This window comes from Spermophilus citellus (genome assembly GCF_964194105.1).
Source record: "Spermophilus citellus genome assembly, chromosome: 1".
Lineage (NCBI taxonomy): Eukaryota > Metazoa > Chordata > Mammalia > Rodentia > Sciuridae > Spermophilus > Spermophilus citellus.
This window is the reverse complement of record NC_138182.1, coordinates 32,307,305-32,330,641: the sequence shown is the minus strand read 5'-3', so window position 1 is coordinate 32,330,641 and position 23,337 is coordinate 32,307,305. Positions and strand designations below refer to the sequence as shown.

The following is a 23,337-nucleotide window of genomic DNA, read 5'->3' as shown; positions in this document are numbered from 1 at the left end:
AAGGGCAGGGAAACAGCTCAATGAGCATCTCCAATGAGCATCACCACAGAGGAGCCAATCAGCTAGGTGTTGCTGGGGCCGCTGTGAGCCAATCATCAGCCGGCAGCTGGAAGTTTGCTGGCAGCTGGAAGAGGGAATTTTTTTTTTAATATTTATTTTTTAGTTCTCCGCGCACACAACATCTTTGTTGGTATGTGGTGCTGAGGATCCAACCGGGCCCCACGCATGCCAGGCGAGCGCGCTACCACTTGAGCCACATCCCCAGCCCCTGGCAGCTGGAAGTTTGCTGGGGCCCCTTCAGCTGTGGCTCTCAACACCCCACAAACTATCCATAGTGTTGGCCATTTTGATCAATTATCCTTTTATGAGATTTCCCTTTCTCTATCTCTCCTGCTTCCTGGGATCACTTCCCATATAGGCCATTTGTACTCTTTGTTTTAGACTCAGCCTTTGGAGGAATTCATACAAAATCAACTCATATTATGTTTATTATCTGTGCTAAGTCCTGCAGAAACCAAGGAGAGGAAGACAGATAACTGTCCTAGAATATTCCACAGTATAATTCAAGAAACAGGTGATTAATTACATAATTTCAATACAGTAAGTTTATTTACAATTTACACTTACCGGATATTTATCAGTTAACTAACTCAAAGCTTCAAGTTTAATGTACTAAAAGCATGTCAGTTAAGCCAATGGAAACAGGTTTGCTTTTGTGCTCAACAAATATCTTGTGAGACTCTTCTAAGAAAATGTAGGTAGCCACAGTTCGTTCATTTTTCACTGAAGTGTAATTTGTCTTTGTGAAAATGTATCACTATGACTTACCCATTTCTCTGTTATATATTTAGGATTATTTATATTTTTAAATTCTTTTGTTATAAATATTGCTGCCAAGAATAAGCTCAAACCTGTGTCTTGAAGTACATGGGCAAAAGTTTTCCTGAGGTGCATCCTTAGAAGTATGTAGTAAAGTAGTAAAGGAGTAGTAGTGTAGTTGGTAGTAAAGTAAGTTTATCTTCAATTCTACTTCATTAATTTGTTGAAGATTATCTTCATGATTTTATCTTCAGTTTTACTACATAAAATCAAGTAGTTTTACAGAGTGGTTATAAGAATGTACACCTCTTCAAGCATTGTGTAAGATTTCTGGTTTCTCTACAACATCATAACATTTTATGTTGTCAAACCTTTTCATTTTTCACAGTGTAATATGTGTAATATGGTATCTTGTTATTTTTTATTTTAATTTTACTTTCTCTGACTACTAAGGGGATTGAAATTTGGTTTATGTTTGTTGACCTTGTTCATTCTTTTGTGAAATGCTTGTCCTTTTGCCTATTTTTATACTGAATTTTTGTTTTCTCTTTTAGTTTGTAAAATGAACATTAATCCTTTGACAATTATATGGATTGCAAATTGTCAACTTATAACTTATGGCTTATCTTTTTATTTTCTTTATAATACCTTTTGATGAATAGAAATTCCTAATGTAATATAAGTTATGCATCTTTCCTTGTAGTCTTCGAATTTTCAAGTGAAGAAGCTTTGTCCTTATGTCAAAAATATAAATTTATGTATCATCTATAGATTTGCTTATTTATCATTTTTTATCCACATGAAAGTCCTTAACCATCTGGAATTGCTTCCTGAGTATAGTATGTTCTCAGAGCTTAATTTTATTTTATTTTTCCCACAAGGCTAATCCCTACTCTGAAACACACTTTTTAAAATGTCCCTCTTTCTCCTTTTAGTTGGTCATTCCCAATCAGCATAAAACAAACAAACAAAGAAACAACAACAACAAACTTCATGATTGTTTAGTCAATTCTCTATTCTGTTTTATTTCATTCTATATTCTATTTTATTTTTCAATTTGTCCATCCCTATCAATACCACAGGTATTAAATAGAGTGACCTTGTTTGTTAAGACCAGTTGCTCAGATGTTCTTAGTCTTTTATAGATTCTTGGCTATTTATTTCTTGCTATTTGTTTTTCCATGGAAATTTGAATATCAGTTTGTCACATTTCACACACATAAACTTTAAAACACAAGCAAAAAAATGGTTAAAACTTTTACTAGAAGCACACTAAATCAATAGATTAATTTGGGAAACATTTATATTTTCATTATTTGATTCATCTAATATATGAACACATTATATCTATCCATCTATTAAAATGTTCCTTAATGTTTTTTAGTATAATTTTCAATCTTCTCATGAAGGTTAACACATTTTTTTCTAATGTTTGCATTCCTAAATACTTTATATTGGAATACTATTTTAGATGACATTATTGAAATTACATTTTCTACCTATTTTGCTATTATATAGAAATGTAACCAGATTTTATATATTTATTTTGTGTTATTCTTATTAAATTATTTTATTAATGCTAACAACTTATCAGTGGATTTATTTGAATTTGAATTTTCTATTCAGATAGTCATACTTTCTTTTTTTTAAAAAAATATTTATTTTTAGTTGGACACAATACCTTTATTTCACTTAGTTATGTTTATGTGGTGCTGAGGATCAAACCCAGGGTCTCACAAGTGCGAGGCGAGCGCTCTGCCACTGAGCCACAACCCTAGCCCCAGATAGTCATACTTTCTAAGAAGGCTTTTTTAGTCCTTATACCTTTTATTTATGTACCTTGCTTTACTATGTTTAAAGGTAGTATAACAATGAGCACCTTTGTGTCCCTGATTTAAAGAAATTTATTTTTTCATTTGGCAGATTGATTACTACAGTATTTGGGACTCCTTTATTAGGATTTCTCTTCTAGTGCCACATTTTTATTTTGATTGAATGCTCTTCTTTATCTGTTGAGATTATCATATGATTTTCTTCCATAAGCTATTTTAGTGATGAATAATATTAACTAATTTTCTTCTGTTAAATCACACTTTCATTCCTTGGATGGATTCTACTGGCTCAAAATATACTCTTTTTTTTACATTCCAAATTTGTTCTGGCAATTTTTATATTTATTTTTATAGATAAGAATAAAATATAATTGCCCTTTCCCTCCTGCCTTGTTAGGTTTTGATGTCAGGATTTTATTAGACTCTTAAAATGAGTTGAGGGGAATTTCTCTTTTCTTATGTTTAGGAATAGTGCATACAAGGTTTAAATTATTTGTTCCTTGAATATTTGACAAAACTTACCTTTTATTTTTGCTTTTCCTTTGTGTGTGTGTGGGAGCATATTATTTTTGTTACTAGAAGATTTAAATTCTGAATTAAGTTTTTATTCTTCTAGAGTCAATTTTGGTAAGTTATATTTTCTAAGAATTCATTTCACATAAGATGTTTAATTGATATAAAGTTGTTTGTAATATTTTCTTATTATCTTTTAAACAACAAAAGCATCCACAGTTATGTCCACTTTTTTGTTCCTAATATTGCTTAATATTTGTTGCCTAATATTTTCACCTTCTTTATTTTGTTCTTACTTGAACTAACAAAGTTTGATCTATTTTGTTAGTGTTTTTAAGAAGCCAACTTTTGTCTTTGATGATTCTCTGTATACTTTTCTATAACTTTAAATTATCTCTGTATTGTTTTTCTATAGCTGTGTGACAAATGACTGCAAACTTAGGAGCTTGAGTGATACCCATTTGTTATCTTATGTCAGAATGTAGGTTAGCTGAATCCTCAGCTCAGGGTCTCACCAGGCTGAAATGGGGTTATGATTCTTGTCTGAGGTGTGGGATCCTCTTCCCAGCTCACTGGTTTTGCTGGAATTCATCTCTTTATGGTTATGATTTTAGCCCCCGCTAATAAATGAACACAGTATATCTATCCATCTATTAAAATGTTCCTTAATGTTTTTTTTAATATAATTTTCAATTTTCTCATAAAGGTTTACACATCATTTTGCTGTTAACTGGAGACCATTCTGAGCTTCTACAGACAAAAGAGTTCTTTGCTGTGTGGCCCCTATAGGCAGTTCACAATATGATTATTTGTATTCTTCCAGGCTAACAGAAAACAGTAATGAAACTTAATTTCTTGACTTCTGTCTCTAACCCCTAGAACCTCTTTGAAAGGGCTCACCTAATTGTCAGAACCATCTACACTCAACAGAAGGGGATTACATTGGATGTGTGAACAAGTATTCAGAATTCTTGAGTCATCTTGGCACTTTTCCTACCATTAGTTTATTTATCTTTTTAAAAATCTTATGGTGGTTTTATTCTGTGGTTTTCTGACTTCTGAAATCAGATGCTTAGTTGATTCGTTTTCTAAAGTATTTTCTAAGATTCATTATGATTTTTCTTTTGTATGTGTGTGTGTGTGTGTTCAAAAATTTTATTTCAACCCTTTAAAAAATGTTAAAACAACAACAACAATAAAAAAACCAAAACAGGGCCATGAGTGTAGCTCAGTTGCCTAGCATGTACCAGGCTCTGGGGTCCATTCCCAGCACCATATAATAAATAAAGATGTAGAAGCAATTGTTAGCTTGCAGGCTCCAATAACAGACAGTGGGCTGGCTTTGGACCAAGGGCTGTAACTTTCCAAGCCTTGTTTTACGTTGTGAAAATTGGCAAAGCATAATATAAGAGCAAGGACAGATATGTGTATGAGATGATAATGCAAATAATATCTTGATAAAACTGTATGGGTTAGGGAGAGTATTTAGAAAGCACCGGAAACATTGCCTCGTACATAGAGGGTGCTCAACAAGTGATACTGTTATTAGTGCTGATGGATAGATGAATACAATGCTGATTGACACGGTTCATTATGATATCTCTTAATGAATTTGCTGATACTTTTCTACTTTTCTCCCTATAATTCTGTTAATACTTGCCTTAAATTATTGAAAACATGTTATTTTTGTGCATAGCAACTCATAACCACTGTATGTTTTTGATCCATTAACTCATAACTATGTAAGATCTCTAGAAATTTTTGATCTTATTATACCTACCTGTTAATGTGGTATAATTTTCTATCCTAATGTTATAAGTTTTATTGTTTCATTATGTTTTAGATAGGTCTCTTATCACCAGCATATAGTTGGATTTTTAGAAAGTCTAGCAACTTGCCTGTTAATTGGAGTTTTTGTCACAATATATTTTTGTAATTACTGATATAGTTATTTCCAGAAAATTATTTGTATTTTAAAATAGTTACACCTGTTCTATGTTTATTTTACTTTCCTTGCACATCTTATTTTGCATTAATTAAAAAACAATTCTATTATATTTTTCTCCATGATTTTGAAACTGTTCACCCTATGTTTATCGATTTTTAAATGATTATACTAGATATTTAGCATTCAGGTTATTTTGTTAATATGTAAATTTAGTTAGTGCTTTATTCTCCTTCCAAACTCAGAACATCTAAAGTTTTAACCACCTCTGCCAGCATATGCTATCTTAAATTTTAGTTCTTTTTGAAACCCCACATCATTATTTTTAAACCCTTAGTGTTATCACTTTTCTTGCTGTTCATTTTTCTTTTACCACTTGAATAAATTTGCTTATTCTAGAAATATATTTTTCAGAATTTCTTTGAGAAATTGTAGGAAATAAACTTTTTCAATTTTAGATTCTCTGAGAAATATCTTTATGTCACCTTCATTGTGGAGCATAATTCTCTTCAGTACATAAGTCTAGGTTGTGTATTTCTTAGCATGTTGAAGATATCATTCTACTGTTTGCTGGCTTCCATTCTGTATCTTTTTAGATGCTGTTGATACTTATTATTTGCAGAAGTTATGTTTCATAAAGTTACTCTAAACACCGAATTAATAAATATTGAAGAAGAATATTCACAGAAAAAGGAAGCGCTGGGTCCTCTGAGCCTCTATTTACAGTGTTTTTGTCTGCTGATCAATACACAATCTTGTTTTGTGTGTCTTCCTGTTTAAAGACGACCTTGTGTAAAATATATTGTTGATTCATTGACATTGAACTCACGACTAACAGCACTGTAGCCCATGCATGAATGATGCTTCTCCAACACAGGTATCTTCTCTGTAAGGCATAGCTTTGTAATCAGTATTCTTGTGCTTTGGAACGTGAAACATTTCAGCACTGTGCTCAGGGAACATTTTATACAGCAAAATCACCACAAAAGCACAAAAGTGGGGGAACTGTGGCATTAAGTAGACTGGGAAAGAACATGTGTTTAGAGATCTGAAGCATGAAGCATTGGCTGGGAATGTACATGTCCAGAGACTCAAATACTTGGCCACTTTGTGTGTGTCCCTGAATGACTAGTAAATTCCTGAAGGTATTATTTGGTAATATCTAATAAATCTTAGCAAGTAGGCAAATTTGCAAACATAGAATCTGTGAATAGTGAAGAATAAATATAATTGGTCCTTTTTATTTTCAAGTTGTGGTGATACTGCAGTTTCACTATAATAGTTTATGTATGGATTTTATTTATTTCAATTTTTGTTACTTCTTTTGTCTTCATAAATCTGGGGATTAATATCTCTCATTGGTTATTACAAAATGCCCATCCATTCCTTCTTCAAATATTCCTTCTCTCATTCTTGTTCTGGAACTCTATGTAGATGGTATTTTTATTTTTGTTAACCTTATTGTCCATGACTCTTTTTTTTTTTTTTTTTTAAGAGAGAGTGAGAGAGGAGAGAGAGAGAGAGAGAGAGAGAGAGAGAGAGAGAGAGAGAGAAAGAGAGAGAATTTTCAATATTTATTTCTAGTTCTCGGCAGACACAACATCTTTGTTGGTATGTGGTGCTGAGGATCGAACCCGGGCCGCGCGCATGCCAGACGAGCGCGCTACCGCTTGAGCCACATCCCCAGCCCAATGACTCTTAACTTTTATTCAGTATCTTCCTTCTCTTTGTCTTTCTTTATTGCTTTGTAGATTTGTAGATTGCTTTGTAATTTGTTGCTTTGTAGATTGCTTTGTAATTTTCAGTTTGCTAAATCTTTCTACAGCTATACCAAATCTGCTGGTAAAGCCATTATTGAGATTTAAATTTGTTATTTTAATTATTATAAGTCCTAAGTCCTTCTTTATACTTTTTAAAATTACAGTTGTTCTTTTGTATAGCCCCCTTTTTGCTTATAATTTTATTCTTTTCTATTTCTTTAAATATCATGCATACAAAATATTGTAATTTATATCCTATGTCCAGTAAGTAATTAGTACTATCAAAAATTTTAATTGATTCAATATTTTTTCTAGTTCATAATCATGATGCTTTGTTTACTTATCTATTTTGTGTTTTCTTAGTTTCCTTTTTATAACCATTAGCCCATATTCCTTGGAAGTTTATTAGTGGTGGTTTTTTGAGGCCTGGGTTAAAGATGTGATTCTTCCATGAGGATTTAGTTCACTTTTCCTAAGTGTCTGAGGATCATTTTGAACTGAATTGGGAGTTTGAAAGCTTTGAGGGCCACATAGATCGTGTGAATTTAGGCTGAAAAACCTATATGAGGCCCAGATGTGTATCGAAATTCTGAGGAAATATTTTTCTGTTTTACCTAACTTAAATATCTGAGACAGATACCCTTTTTCTGAGTTCTTATCTCTTAGAGGTCACAGCTTTATCAGTAGAGTTTTCTATTCAGTGTTTGAGGTTGAGTATATTTGACTTTTTGTCCCCAGTCTTCCTACCTTGGGAACTAAGAAAACTGAAGCTCAGTGCTCTCAGGCTACAGCTCATTTGATTGGGATTCCTTTTCCCTCTCTCTGTTTTCTTTGTTGCTTGATCCACACCTTCTGGATTTTTTTTTAAAGCAATATGGTATTCTATTATTTGGTTTCATAATCTATTAGATCCAAGAAGTTTAGGACACTTTTTTTTCAGAGTTATTGTCACATGCATACACACTAGATTAGTGTTTTGAAAGCTGCAAACACTAAGAGTAAGAGTAGGAGGAAAAAAAAAGAGATATTCTACTCTGTGTGAAGTTTTAAAAACTGTTTTCATTTCAAACTACAAAAGCAGTATGTGTTCATTGCGACAGGGCATTAACATAGAGATGCACAAAGACAAGAATAACAATCTCTTTCCCCGGCTCTTTTCCAAGTAGCCAATATCTGTCATTTCAGATATATATTTTTATTTAGTTCTATCAGTTCACAAAATCATATGTAAACATATACACAATATAGGTTTTATTTCTTTTTATTACCAAATAATGTATTTCTACGACTTGCCTTTTCACATAAAAATTTTTCACATCCATTTCTCCAGGTCAGTATATATAACCTAACTCTGTATTAGCAGCATAATATTCTGTAGTATTCTGTACCCTATTGTATTCAACCATTTCCCTGTTTTTAAGGAGTAGTTTCTTTCCCCTAGATTTTTTTTTACCACTGAGTATAGGGAAAGACTGGCAAGGAATATCCTTATTTTTGCAAAATAGATTCTTTTGGATCTAATCTGTTTTCTAAGAGATTATAGGGATTTATGAGAATTTCCTTTCCTCCATATACTCACCAGCAATACATATTATCAGTTTTCCCAATAGGTGCCAAACTGGTGGAAATGCATCTCATTTTTCACTTTTTTTTTTACAAGGACTTATACTTTCAGTAAGGTTGAACATATTTTCATATGACTAATAGCCATTTGCACCAACTCTAACATGCAAAGCTTCAAATACTTTGTTCATTTTTCTATTAAATGGCTTGATATTTACCTGAAAATTTCTATTGCTCTTTGTAAGTTAGGAATTGTACTCTTTTGTCTGTCATATATATTTCAAATATTTTCATTTGTTATTTGAGTTTTAAATTGGAGTACAGAAAATTTGAATAAGCTCTATTGAGCTGTAATTTATATATATTAAAATGGACCAGTTTTAAATGTACGATGTGTTGAGTTTTGACAATGGGTACTGTTTTATTATCAGCACCCCGATAATGGCATAAAGTAATTCCATTATCCCCAAAATTTTACACATGCTTCTTTGCAGTGAATCGTCATCTCCCAACTCCAGCCCCAATAGCCTGTGATCTTTTTCTTTGCCTTTTCTGGAATTTTGTATAAATGGAATTATGCAGCATAGAGGGTTTTGTGCCTGTATTTTTTTTCACTTAACATATTACTTTGGGTTCATTCCTTGTCATTGTATAGCATGCCATTGTGTTTGTTGATTTTTAAAAATAGCTGAATAGTGTTCTCTTGTATGAATATTCCACAATTTGTGTATTCATTCACCACTAGAAGTATATTTGGATAGTTTTTATCCAATATAAATAAAAATGCTATGAAAAATTTAAATACAAGGCTTTATGTAAATATGTATTTCTTTCTCTTGGGTACCTTTCTAGGAGTGGGGATGTGGGGTGACAGAGTAGGTATATGTTTAACTATATAGAAATTGGCAAATTATTTTGCAAAATGGTTTTATCATTTTGCTATGCATTCCAACCAGTGATAATGGCAAATTCCAGCTGTTCCACATTCTCCCTACATTTGTATCATTGGTATTGTTTTAGTCATTCTGTTGGGTATGTAGTGATATCACGTGCCTTTAGTTTGCATCCCACTGATGACTAATGATAATTGAGCATTCCCATATCTTCTTTGGCATTTTGTTTATTCAAATAGTCTCCCTCTTTTTGTGTTTGTTCTTCTTGTTGAACCACAAGGATCTTTTTTTCTGAAAACAAAATCTTTCTCAGATATATATTTTGCAAATGTTTCCTGCCGCTCTGTGGGTAATGTTTCCATTTTCTTAACAGTGTCTTTCAAGGGCAAAAGTTTTTAAATCTCACAAAAACCAATTGATGTAGTTCTTCTTTCATGTTCGTGTATCTTCTTTAAATAGTCTTTGTAAAGCTGAAGATCACAGAGTCTATTTTTACATTTTTTTCTTTGAGAGGTTTTATAGTGTTGGTTCTTAAATTTAGATTTATGCTACATTTCATGTTGATTATTGAATGAAAAAAGTTTCTAAACATCATATTCATTAACATTCTACCATTTTTCAATTCAAAACTATAATTTTTCATATGTGCATAGACATGAAAAAGTAGAGAAGAGTACCTATACACCAAAACACTGATTTTTTTTTAACTTATATTATCAACAGCAAGGTTTCTCTTTGTTTAGGAGACAACTTTACTAATCCACTTATAAAAATAAGATTAAGTTAAAATTAAAAATTTGAAGATACCTGAGGATATATTGAAAACTTGCCAGAAGTTCTTTGGTTTTTATTGGTGAAGTTATTCAGTCCACAGGCATATCCAATAAAAGGACAATCACTATTGTATGAGGCTTGGGTTTAAAAAGAGCTTAGGTTTTTCTGGTGGATTTACTGCCTTCCAGAGGACGAACATAACTTGTTTTGGCTTATGTATTTGTGTCCCATAGAACAGTGACAGCTATCAGGAAATACTAATTAACAAAGTAGCATATTTTAATCTGTGTATGTTCATGAATCCAGAAGGTGAAATTTTGTCCCTTTGAGAAACTTCTAGAAGGAAAAGTTTGGCCAAATAAAGTTCTACACAGATACATTTTAGCATCAGAGACTATTTTTAAGGTTAACTTTGTGATCCTTAAGTAAAATTTTCATTATTTTGGGAGAAGTATTCAAGGCCTTGGGGACAGCGATAGAATGTATAAATCCACATTTAAAACTGTTTTTCTGAAATGATTATTCAGAAAACAATCTATAATTTTATAAAATACTATTTTTTTACTTGAAAATGTATTTAATGCATGGACTTAAAAAACTTCAAGTATGTGAAATCATTAGCAAATTCAGATTTGCATCACAAGAGAATTATAGTAGATAAATGACAACTCTAAGTTTCCTTTCTACTTACTCTTCTTTCCTGTCACCCTCTCAAATCAAGACCTGGATGCTAAAATTGTTCTTATTTTCTTGCCCTTCTCCAATAGCCAGAAAAACTAAAAGAGGTTTTAAACATCCCCCTTTCTGCTTACAAACCCTTCAATGATTTCCCTCATCTCTTAGGGCAAAGTCACGTTCCTTAATAGAACCCAGAGCTCCAGCCATCGCCCACCTTCACAGCTGTCTTTCTTCACTTTTCCCTGCCCACTGAGCCCAGTTACTCCAACCTGCTTCTGTTCCTTGAATAAGCCGATTCCCGTGCAAAATCTTTACATGGTGATTTCTTTTGCTTGGAATGATACCCTTCCCTCTTATGGCCTGGCTGACTCAAGTCTCTTATAAATGTTATTTCCTCAGGGAAGGGAAGTTTTTTTCTAAAGCTCTTTGTGTTCTCTTCCTTCTTGGTAGTATTTAAATAATTGTCTAAGAATGGGTTGAATAACAGACTCTCTACAAGCTGTCCCTGCCTGGGCACATGTTTCTTGTAACTCTATACCATGATTGTGTTACTCCCACCTAGCACAGTGTCTTGCACAGTGGAGATATTCAACAATTATATATTGGATGAATGGGAGATGAATGCAAACTCAATGTATTCCATAAATACTCCTGACTTCAACAAATGCCATCAAAGTTAAGGATATAATCCCAGATGTAAAAATGTGAATTTTAGCTATGTGTAGATATTTATTTGCTGTAGAGACCGGTGTTAATCTCTGTAATTGCCCAAGTACATTGAGAAAATCATTGACCATCAACTATCCATCTGGAGAGAGGTCATGGGCAATGAGCTGATGATGTCTGCCAGGACTATGTTCCTGTTGAAAGCTTTTATCAACAACTGAGTTGAGAACGTTCGTATAGTGTTCATTTAGACTGACGGGAAGCTGAAGGGATAAGTCATATGCCTGGTGACATAATTAGTGTCCAGAAGGATCTCGTTCAGGTTAGAAAAGGGAATGAAATAGCAACATATAACTTAATAAAGGAAAATTCAGAATTATTTGAGCAAATATAGAAAAAGAAATGTAAGAGCAAAACGTGACAAGCATAGAGATTTTAATTGACTGGATGAGTCAATAGAATGCATATTTGTCAGAGACATTGATTTGATGTTGGGCTCTTTTAATAGAAACTATGTGTCAACAACCATTGAAATCACTGAGCATCCCTGGTCAGACCACCCTTGCTGTACCATGTTCAGTCCTGGGAGGCTGATGTGCAGGGAGATATTGACAGTTGCATTGCCATGGTGATTCCAAATCATGTCCTACAGGAAGAAATGAAAGGTTTAGAGATTCTTAGTTAATGAGGAGTTGAATTTGGGAGAACATAATAAGGTTGTTGAATGAAAGGCAGGGACATTAGACTTGTTCTCTCAAGTCCCAAACTGAAGACTTGGGACCAACAGTAAAATTCCAGGGACGTGGATCTCAGCTAAATTCCAGGAGCTGTCCATTAGGAGAGTGGGCTATGTAGAATTCCACTTTACTAAAATTAATTACACTTAGACGGGAAAGGGAGAAACAAGCTTTGTGAAGCTCTCTGTCATTTCATAGAGGACATTTGAGGGTGGTAGAGGCCTTTTTTCCTTTGTGTAGATTTAAACTCTTATATGTTTGGTTTAGACCACAACATGTTTGGAGAGCCAAGCCAGAGATAAATGACTAGTTAAATCAATTATTTTTAAAGATCTCATCTACTTCATCAAGAATCTCCTGGTCTATCCTAACTCTTAGAGGCAAATCCTATTTCTCTTCACTTTTGCCACAAGTGCCAGGGTAGAAACAACAGAGTGGAGGTGGAAAGAATACTAGTTGTGTTGTGGTGTAAACTAATCAATAAGATCAGTAAAAGTGTAAGTTATAGGTTATAGATTAGTAAAAAAAATATAGATTATAGATATAAGATTTTGATAAGTGAGATAAGATAATTATAAAGCAAGAACTGTCATAGGTCGAAGACTCCATTTTGCTGCCTTCTACTAAAAAAACTGTTGCATGACCCATTTCTGAGAAATAGAAATGAAAGCTATCTTCTTATAAAAATTGTTTTTCTGTACTTTGTACCCCACAGAATGTACCCAACTCAGGATATGGTGGTGGTCATAGTGAGCTACATCTGGGTTTTAGTATATTTATGGATCTACATGACTTTGAAATAGATTGTACCCCTGCTCAGCTGAAACTCACGATACGGTTGTCTAACACGTGTTCGGACCTGAGATGAGTTAAGCTAACTGCTTTTTTTAACTTGCTTGCTTGCATGATGCTGAGAAAAGCCCCTGAGCTGTGGTTTTCGTCCTTAAATTCCCAAGACACAGGCCAGGAGGTTGCTGTTCTCCCACAGAGCTTTAGTCTTTACTGGTGGGTGACAGTCCCTGGCCAGGTAAATAAAGCTTTCTTTGATTTGAATTCGGACTTAGAGTGTTTTCTGAAGCAGCTCCCCATAACAGTTTGTAGAGTAAGTTCCCCATAACAGTTTGTAGAGTAAGTTCACTGAGTAAAACTTGGATAGTCTGCTGCTAAGGCCCCTCATCATTGAGTTTCTGTGATTCTAGTGGAAGGTACAAATAATCTAGTCATTAGGGGGAAATGCCATAAAGATCTTACACTATTTTGGAAGAAATACAAAGGAGAATTATAACAATGATCATATTCTACAAAGCTGTTGTTCATAATCATGACAGTCAACAAGCATGCACAATATTCTACCCCAGAATCACTGCATGTCTTTTACCACCAAGGAGAGATTGTAAATGGGCCAGGAGTGAATTCTCCCTTTTAGAAAGGGAGTAAAAGATAAAATCAGGAAGTGCATCTCTTCCTGATGATATCCCTTATTTTGGAGTTTTATGTGAATCCACATGATTGAGCATATTTTTTTATGAAGAAACCAATCAAAGGTTCCTGAAAGGTGATGTATGATTAATTGAAATCGTTTTTTTAAAAATTTTCTTTCTTCTCTCTGGTTTACACTAAAAACTTACTTTCAAGAAAGGAAGTACATATAGACATGGTTGTTCATCAACTTTATGTCAGAGGTTAAAGTGCGAATGTCCTTATAAAAAGGCTAATCCAAAGTAGACAAAGTTGGGGCTGGGACTGGGGCTCAGTGGTAGTGCACTTGCCTGACATGTGTGAGGTACTGGGTTCAATTCTCAGGGCAACATATAGATAAATAAAAATAAAGGTCTATCAACAACTAAAAAATATTTTTTAAAAAGTAGACACATTGATGGTTCCCATCACTAAAGGAAACTGTGCACCTAGAAGAGAGTTGTTCACTCTCTATTAGGAAATAATAAACTCATTGATTAAAAGTGCATTTTCCCCTCGAGGTTATACTTCACACTAGAATTTTGTATTACTTTAAAACATATGGTCATGACAACCGGAAAAATAGCTAGAATTTTAAAACAAGTATTTTTAAAAATTGGAGTTAGGTAAACATTTATTAACTGCATGGCTATGGGCAAATGATATAACCTCTCCATACCTAAATTCCTTCATTCATAAGATGAGGATAATACCTGCCTTGCACATTTCTCATGATAATGAAATTTAAAAATGTATAAAAGACCCCAGCAGGCAAAACACAAGCACTTAATTAATAGGAGCCCTGGACAGAGTTGTGGCCAAGCTATTGCCATAATATAGGACACAGAGCTATGGCTTCTTGGAATAGCTACTGAGACACACAGCTGAGGTATTAACTTTTGGAAGCAGGAATGGAAGCTCCATTAACGTCACACTTTCATGAGGAAAAGGTATATTAATTCCAGTCACTTCTTTGATTAGTACCTTCATGATATAAAGGAAGTAACATTAGTGTTGGAAAATTACTTGAATTAGGAATTTCCTCATTGGATTTCATTTCAGTTAAGAGTTATGGACTATGAGTTAGATTTGCCAAAAGCTTAATTACCCAGGAATTAACGGGAATTTTTGTGAACAACATTGCTTCTGTCAGGTTACTGGGTACCATTTAGTACCAACCTGCTATCTTGGACCACATGATACTGCTCTATAGTAGTGGCCAGTGGGTACTATTTGGAGTCCCCCATGTACTTAATCATCACTTGCCCTCTGGTTTCTTGAGAGAGTCAATGATGCCCAACTATTGGGAGCACAATGCTAAGAGAATAACACTAAAATGTTTCTTTGAATACATCTGCATCTTCCAGGAAGAACAGCTAGGATAGAAGCAAGATTATGGTTAAGTTACATAAAGTGCTTAAGATATGACCCTGATAGAAAATCCATAGGAATTAAAGGGTTTATCATTTTGGAAGAAATTATTTGGCATTTGTCACTGGCAAGATAACAAGAAGCTCTGTTTTCTCTTCTAAGAAGACATTCTTTGCTTCAGCCTTTCTCTAAACTTACCCCTGAGCCTTTGTTTTGCATCAGAATTTGATGGAACAGACTCAGTATTTTGTATTTAGTTAATTTGGTGTGTTCATTGTACTCTCATCCTTGGGTTATTAAATAGTTCAACAATAAATATTGCGTCATTGTTGAATATGTAACATGCATCTCATTTGAGTTGTATTTTATAATAAATGATAATTATTTAGTATTTGCATAATATTTTGAATGTATTTTGGATTAGTTCTTATTAATAATAAGTAGTCAAATACATAACTGGGCTCCATGGGCAAGAGAAAAATAAAATTTGGACTTTTTCCATTGAAAAGTGCAGGCTCGGGGGCTGGGGATGTGGCTCAAGCGGTAGCAGCTCGCCTGGCATGCGTGGGGCCTGGGTTCGATCCTCAGCACCACATACCAACAAAGATGTTGTGTCCGCCGAGAACTAAAAAATAAATATTAAAAAAAAATTCTCTCTCTCTCTCTCTCCTCTCTCACTCTCTCTTTAAGAAAAAAAGAAAAGAAAAGTGCAGGCTAAGGAAGAGAGAAAAATACATATGTTTTTGTATATGTATGTGTATTTGGGATAAACACGTCCCAAGTGACAGAATTGAAGGTCAGATTAATTGACCAAATTTCAAGTTGCACAGTGAGCCAGATTAAAGTTTCTCAGAAATCTGGGACCCAATCTCATCTGGACTTTTGTGCCAAGACAAGATGAGGCTGTGAACAGCCTGGGCTCCAAGAACATTCCACCCTGGGAGGAGAGGCTTGTGTGAGCTCATGGGGCTTTCCACCCTGACCGCCAGTTTTTTGGCAGCCATGAAACACCCAGTAGCAAGTGAAACCTAGCCCTTAAGTTATCAAAGACTTTTTCGTGAAAATATTTGGCTCTAAGTAGAAAAGTCACTATTTTAAGGGTGACTCACATCTTGAGGTCAAGTGGAGATGACGGGTGGGATCCATGCACAGATCTGACCCTTTCAATTGGGGGCACAGGGGTAATACAAGAGGGTATAGCTTGGAAGGTCCCGAATTGGTCCTCGAGGGGGAAGCGTTATGTGGATGCTTCCTGGGCAAGAAGAAATGAGAGGCGATCCCCTTTGCTTTCATAACCCTGGGAAGTGTCAAACGATAAGGTCACAACGAAGGGTGTGGGTGTGGACGTGCAGCGCGGAGAACTGTTCTCATGCCTTCTATGAGAAAGAGGACCTCACTTCTGGGCCACCTCACCGCTCTGCCCCGCACACCTTTTGGCTCAGACCCATCCCTGTCCACATTCTCTTCTGTCCCCGAGGCTGCCAGCCGATCTGCAAGCCCTTCTCCAGACAACCACTTCTGGGGAGGCTTGGGGTTCAGTGAAGTCAGATACTGAGGTCGCTGCGTCGGATGCAGGGCTCGCAGAGTGGGAGGACCCCGGGCGCAGCCGTGGTGGGTGCGTCCTGCCAAGAAGGGCGGGGGAGACGGGGCGCGCGCGGAGGAGGAGAAGGAGGGAGTAGGGAGGGCGTGTGAGCGAGTGAGACACGAGAAAAGGGAGCGCGCCTGCCGCCGCCGCCCTCCTCGGAAGAGAGGCTGGAGTGAGGCTGTGCGAAGCGCCGCATTTCAATGAGGACAGGCCAAGGCACATCCCTGCACTAGTGGCCGCAGCCGAGACGCCCGTGCTCCCGCAGCTGCTGCCGCTCAGCCCCGCACCGACGCCGCCCCCAGCCCCACAGCCCCGAAGCCCCAGCTGCACGCAGCAGGGCAAGGACAGCTCCAGGAGGCAGCCCCAAGCGTGGCCACAAAGATCCCCGGCGACTCTCCTCGGACCGGTGCGTGGTTTGCTTTTGCTGGGGAAACGAGCTGCGGGGAGGGTTGCTCCCAGGCCCCGCAGTGCTCACTCTTCCCGCAGCTGCAGGGCGCCGAGGGCAGGGTGGGCGCCCAGTTTGGCGACAGCCGCCCCGCCCGCGGTTCCTCGAAAGGCGACTGCTCTACCTTCGCCAGCCTGGCCCCGGCCGGGGGCCTTGTGTGAGGGCGGCCCCTGGGCTGCTGGCACCTGCCTCTTTTGTCTGGTGCCACCGGGCTTTAAACCCGGAGTAGGGTGAGAACCCCCTCCCCCAGGGTCTTCGCTGCGTTGTTAGTGGAGACCGAGAGCAGGGCGAGGATCTCTGAGAGGTGCTTGTCATTGTCAGGACTGGCTGCGGAAGGAGGACCAAGTCTGTGCTTGGAAGGAGTGGCTGGGCCTGGCCTCTTATTGTGTGTGTTCTTTTCTGTGTGCCCGGGAGGGTGGTGTGTACTTGTCCACGGGGGCGATCGGTGCTTGGTGGTGGCTGCAGTGTGAATGTTGCAAGTACATTTGCAGGGTCTCAAGTTCCTCTGGGGACAGCGAGGCTGAGGCTACCTCCTGTACAAATTAGTACCTGCAGTGCTAAAAGCATGCGGAGAGGAAATGGCATTTTCCTCCTAGTGGGAGCGCACGCACAGTCCCGCATTGCCCCACAAAAGAGACTGCTTTTGAAAAACCAGGTTTGCTCAGAATAGCCGCTGGATTCAGCATGCAAACATCTGCTTGTCTGTGAGAGAGCAATGAAAGATTTCATTCAAACTGGCTTCCTCTCTGCCTTACCTGTGAATGTGTGTCCAGATTACGGTGCACATGCGTTCAGCCGCCACACTGCAGGGTGTTCCGCGAATACATGTCATATCTGTTCCTAAATATATCGCCTTTCAATGGGAAAGGAAAGTAGGGCAGCCTTTAAAGTACCAAATGTCACACCAATGCGGGTCAGAAGGGATTTTAAGCGAGGTCCTATGTAGGAAAATCATGAAAGATATGTACACACCCTGTGCTATCCACATCCATGGTGGTGCACTGGCTCAGAACATGTGTGTTCCTTTTATTCCATGTGTGTTCCATCTACCTGAATCCTAATCCCATTGCTAAAATATGCTTTGGAATTCCCAGGTTCAGCATCTATTTAGATGTGGTAGCCTTTATGCCTGATTCTTAATTGGTGTGTTTGTAAATTCTGAAACAGGAACCCATGTGCTCATCCAGAGAATGAACACAGATTCCTCAAAATGGTGAGAAATCCCACAAAGAACAATTGAGGATGTTGGTTTCCTAGCAAGGCAATATGTACAGGAAAATCTCTGACAAGAGTCTGTCTACAACCTTCTCCAATTGGTGTCTGTGGTCTCTGTGGCCAAAGCACTGTGGTTTACCCTCCTGGTGTCATGCACATGGTTCCCTGGCCCTTGGCCACCAGTGGATGTGGACTATGAGTGAGGCTGTTGTGTTCTAGTAGGCTTCCCATGGAGGAAGTGTGACCAACAGGAAGCGCCTCCAATCTTGTCTAGGAGCTTTTGGTTCACATGTATCACTACACCAAGTGGAAGCTGAGCCAGTGGACGCTAGGGAAAGAGCACCTGTTTTGATACCTCACATAATTACCAGAACACAAGGGTAAAAAGTGTGGTTGTTGACATTCTTTAAGTGGTAGCTGTAGTGTTGACAATGATGTCACTTTGAGTGTGGTTTTGTTCGGTGGCAACCTCTTTGCCTACTTTGGATAGGCTCAGCAAAGGGAAGTAAAAGATGTGGTCTCTGTCCATCCCTGCATGGACACAAGATCCAATTTGAGGAAATATGCAAATAAAATCAAGTGAAATAAGCTTTTCTTTATTTTATTATTTGTTTATTGTTTCCAGATGGGGTCTGATTATGTTACTCAGTCTGGTCTTGAATTCTTGGGCTGAATGATCCCCCTGCCTCAGCTTCCTGAGAGCTGATACTACAGGTGCATGTCACTGCATCCATCTTAAACTTTTTCTGTTTTAGGTCAATCTTAAAAAACAAACAAACAAACGAACAAATCCAACAACTGATGTGGAAGTTTTGCTCCTAAAAAAGCCTGTTTTCTCTAGGGAATTTAAACAATTGACAGCTGTGAATTGAGAAATGCCGCTTGGAACTGGATTTATACTTTTTTTGTGATAATACAATTTTCATCTTCTGCTGCATCCCTGCTTGTCATTCTTGCTTGTTTTCTTTTAGTTTATACAACTTTTGAAGGAATTAGGGTTAGAGGAATGACCAGTGCCTTTAAAAAAGGAAATACAACACTTCAAAAGTCAACATGCCTTTATCACTCACAAAGTTTTGAAGAGCTTAGTGAGTTGGTATAAACACTAGTAATATCTTCCACCCGACCAATCAAGACAGACACACCTTTTGTAAGATGGGAGAGCTCATTTAATACACACACATACACACACACACACACACATGTGCACACACGCACACACATATATGGAGGGAGGGGAAGGTACAGTTACTGATATCATGGGCAAATACACAACCAATGCCTCCAGGATTGGATATTAAGTGGTAAGTGTCTTAAAGTTACCAAACTTCAAAATCAATGACACCTGATTATTGTGGGTGTAACTGTTTTCATAAAAATGAAAAATTAGTTTATGATTAGTTATTAAGAGGCATAAGGTAGTTCTCATATTTGGAAGGAGAGAATACATTAAACTCATATTCTCTCCATGTTTAAATTATACTGTTTCCAGCCCTCTTGTTGGGGTCAGTGATATAAACTTGAATGTGTGAAGCATTAGAGACCTGGCAGCTACTGCTTCCTCTCTGTGCAGATGAGGTCTTGGTTGGTTAGGTGGCTTGCTTAAGGGACTGAGACAGTTAAGTGTGAGGGCTTTAAACAACTCTTTTGTACATGCCAGCTAGGGTCCAGGCTAGAACCAACTTTGGGGTCAGGGTAAATTTAGGTTCAAATCCCAATCCCTCAGTTACAATGTTGGGACCCATTTCCACCCCATGCCCTTGAGAACAATAACTACCCTTTTAGATTCCTGTAAGGTTTAGAAAATATTTTTAGCATATTGTACAATTGATTGATGAATACTAGTGTCAGGTATATCTTAGACATTCCATAAATAATATTTTCTTTCACTTCATTCATATTAGGAGTATCACGTGGCCATGTTTTTAAGTGTGAAATTTTTTATCACAATTTTTAAATTAATTTTTAAACTGATATATAAAATTTTTACCCATTCTGATTGGATTAGAGGTCAGTTTATTCGGGCTCAAGGCTGAATAATGATCAGAAAGATCAAAAAAGACTTAACAATACTTTTGTTAAGTTTTGACTCACCTTCAGAAAGGTGACATTGCCCATATGCTAGAAATTGGGAGGTACTTGTAAAAGTCTTGCCTCAAATTTTCCATTTCCCTCATATTCTATTTTTCAGAGTGCTTGAAATTGTGTCATTCAAAATCTTGAATTTAAAAATTTTAAATTTTTGAATGCTGAAGTTTTCCCATTTTCTAGATTGTCCTGTTAAAAAATGGATTCTCCTGCAAGAGGCAGCGCCACTAGACTTTATCAATGAACCTCTTAGTGAGGATGAACTGATACCATAGGCAAGTTGCTGATAGAAAGTGAAGCCCCATAGAAAGTGAAATGGGGACCAGGGAGATGCAGGTGTTCTTTTCAGAAAATCATGAAATAAAGATCAGGAGTCACCAGCTGTCTCCCTTGCCAGAAGGGGAAGATTCTGCTCCTTCTAGTTCTTTTTGTAGGGGGTCAGAAACAGAAACCATTCTATTAATTAAAAAAAAAAATACTACACACATGCCAGGCACTATCCTAAATGCTTTATGTCCATTAACTTGTTTAGTAGTTAATATTAACAATGAGATAGGTACTATTCTCATTCCCATCTTGTGACTGAGGAAATTGAGGCTTCAATATGTCAGACAAGTAGCTTTCTCAAGGTTACACAGTTAAGTCAAGGTCAAGTATGAATCAACAGCTTGCAGCCTTGATTTCTTCAACCACAAAGATAGAGCCTTAAGTGGAGGGAAGGGCAAAACCACTCAAATAATTATTATTTTTTTTCCTTTTGTGATTTCCTCTTCCTGCCCCCACCTTTTTGTTTTAACCCAATTTATCTGAAGCACTAAATACGAGTAAATGATTTAAGGTGAATTCACTTCTTATAATATGGAATACATGCCTGTGTTGGAAAGTCTTCCTTAAGTTGGTAGAACCTAGGGACTGATTTAATTTGCTCTCCATCTGGCCATGGGAAACACATACAGTAAATAGAACTCTTACAGTCCAACTGTTAAATGTTGCCTGCCCTCATTTTCTCCCCTGGCCCAATACTTGTTTTAGCTGTATGATAATAGGAAAAAAGCTTTTTTTCTACCTGCTACCAGATAGCAGTGTGCTACCTGCACACTGGTCTGCAGAGAACCTTAAGCACTGGAGTCGGGCAGAGCTGGGAAAGTTCCTTGTTCCAGCATTTCTCAACTGTGTTATTTGGAGAAATTTAGGAGAGAATTTTCCGTGCCTCAGTTTCTCTGCCTGTAAATAGGTACCATTCCAAACCTACTAGGTAGTAGGTAACTGATATCTCGGAGATGAACGAAACTGTAGTTGAGTAATAAGCTGTTTCCCCTGGAATTTGCCTCTTCCGTTTCTTTCTTGTCCTCCTCCTCTTTCTCTCCCACTTGATGATGGCTCAGATTCAGTACATATTATAACAATATTTCCACCCAGCTGCTCTCAAGAGGAACTCTTCAAGCCATGATCTTAAATAACCTCAGGCTGTGTATCTGCTTTTGTTTCTGGGGCTCACAGGTTCCCCTTGCAGTCCATCATGTCCTTCGGCAGAGACATGGAGCTGGAGCACTTCGATGAGAGGGACAAGGCGCAGAGATACAGCCGAGGGTCGCGGGTGAACGGCCTGCCGAGCCCCACGCACAGCGCCCACTGCAGCTTCTACCGCACCCGCACGCTGCAGACCCTCAGCTCCGAGAAGAAGGCCAAGAAAGTTCGTTTCTATCGAAATGGAGATCGATATTTCAAAGGGATTGTGTACGCCATCTCCCCAGACCGCTTCCGATCTTTTGAGGCCCTCCTGGCTGATTTGACCCGAACTCTGTCGGATAACGTGAATTTGCCCCAGGGAGTGAGAACAATCTACACCATTGATGGGCTCAAGAAGATTTCCAGCCTGGACCAACTAGTGGAAGGTGAGCACTAAGAAATAAACCCTCAGGGACCCTCACCGGTTCCATGCTCAGGTTTCCTTGTGCTAGCCTTACTGACCTCTGAGAGGTCACATTATAGTTAGAGGGAGCCTTAGGTTAAGATCTTTATTGTTTTGCGCTCCAGTTTGCAGCGTGGTATACAAAGAAAAAAAATAACCATAATGGTATTACAATCAGATACCCCCGAATCATAAGCCACGGGAAAAGTGTCCAGTTGCACAACATTCTCTATTTCCTTTGTCACACACGTATGACATTAATTTTTAAAGTTCATTTTTATATCTTCAGTTGCATAGTTCATCTTCATTTCTAGATGCAGATTGAAATTTTGCTATCACAATGTCAGAAAGTACTTGAATGAAAGATGACAAATGGATCATCAAATTGTAGAGTTGAAAGGAGCTTAGCTATCAAACCCGTTAATTTTATCATTGGAGATTGGGGACCAAAAAATCCAAAAGATGTGTTTGTGGTTGTAAGCTTGTGGTGACTGCTGGACCAAAAATGATGTTTTCTGACAACTCTTTCCACTGTGATCCTTCATTTTAAGTTGAAAGGCTTATTGTCTTTCTACAGAATTTGAGAATATGAAGGAATTGATCTGCTCAGATTATTTTTAAGTGCAATTTATGTTAATAGTAATTATCTGTTTTAGACATTTAATGTGAGAATAGGACCGTTTGGGTTCACAGATGAGACCTCATAGCTTGTGGGAGAAGAATAGATTGTTCACTCTGGGATATTCATGCTTTAACATCAACTCTGTTTGGATAAGGCATAAAGCCTTTCATTGCCTTAGAAGTCATGGTCAAAATAATTTGGGGAGAATAAAACAGGATTAAATGTATGCTGAGGTGTAAGTAAAGTAGTAGATTCCCTTTGGAGAGCAGGTTTTTCTGAGATTGAAGACTTAAGCCTTTAATGAAGCAGATAGCACAAAGAAACCTCAGAAAGGAAGGTAGGACCAAGTATTGGAAGAGGTTGATGTTTTCTTAGTTTATCTTTACTCCAGCAGTATTTTCTCAGGTCCTCTTGTCCAACTGGGTCGTAGAGGGATGGTATACAACCCCTTGCCTTCTTAA

The 23,337-nt window shown here is 37.4% G+C and overlaps 2 protein-coding genes across 3 annotated transcripts in view; both read left to right on the top strand.

Moving 5' to 3' along the window:
- The window catches only part of SOHLH2 (spermatogenesis and oogenesis specific basic helix-loop-helix 2), a gene marked incomplete at both ends in the record, with an annotated part of 97,723 nt that extends 80,523 nt beyond the window's left edge, over positions 1–17,200 (top strand). Inside the window, 2 exons of the mRNA XM_081300390.1 lie at positions 12,896–13,017; positions 16,828–17,200. Coding sequence (XP_081156516.1) covers positions 12,896–13,017; positions 16,828–17,200 — 495 coding nt within the window. The remainder of the gene's footprint in view (positions 1–12,895; positions 13,018–16,827) is intronic.
- Positions 16,654–23,337, top strand: part of DCLK1 (doublecortin like kinase 1) — a 342,359-nt gene continuing 335,675 nt past the window's right edge. For both annotated transcript variants that reach the window (XM_081291475.1, XM_081291476.1), the window contains exons 1-2: positions 16,654–17,000; positions 21,843–22,237. In XM_081291475.1, coding sequence (XP_081147601.1) covers positions 21,862–22,237 — 376 coding nt within the window. In that variant the 5' untranslated portion in view covers positions 16,654–17,000; positions 21,843–21,861. The remainder of the gene's footprint in view (positions 17,001–21,842; positions 22,238–23,337) is intronic.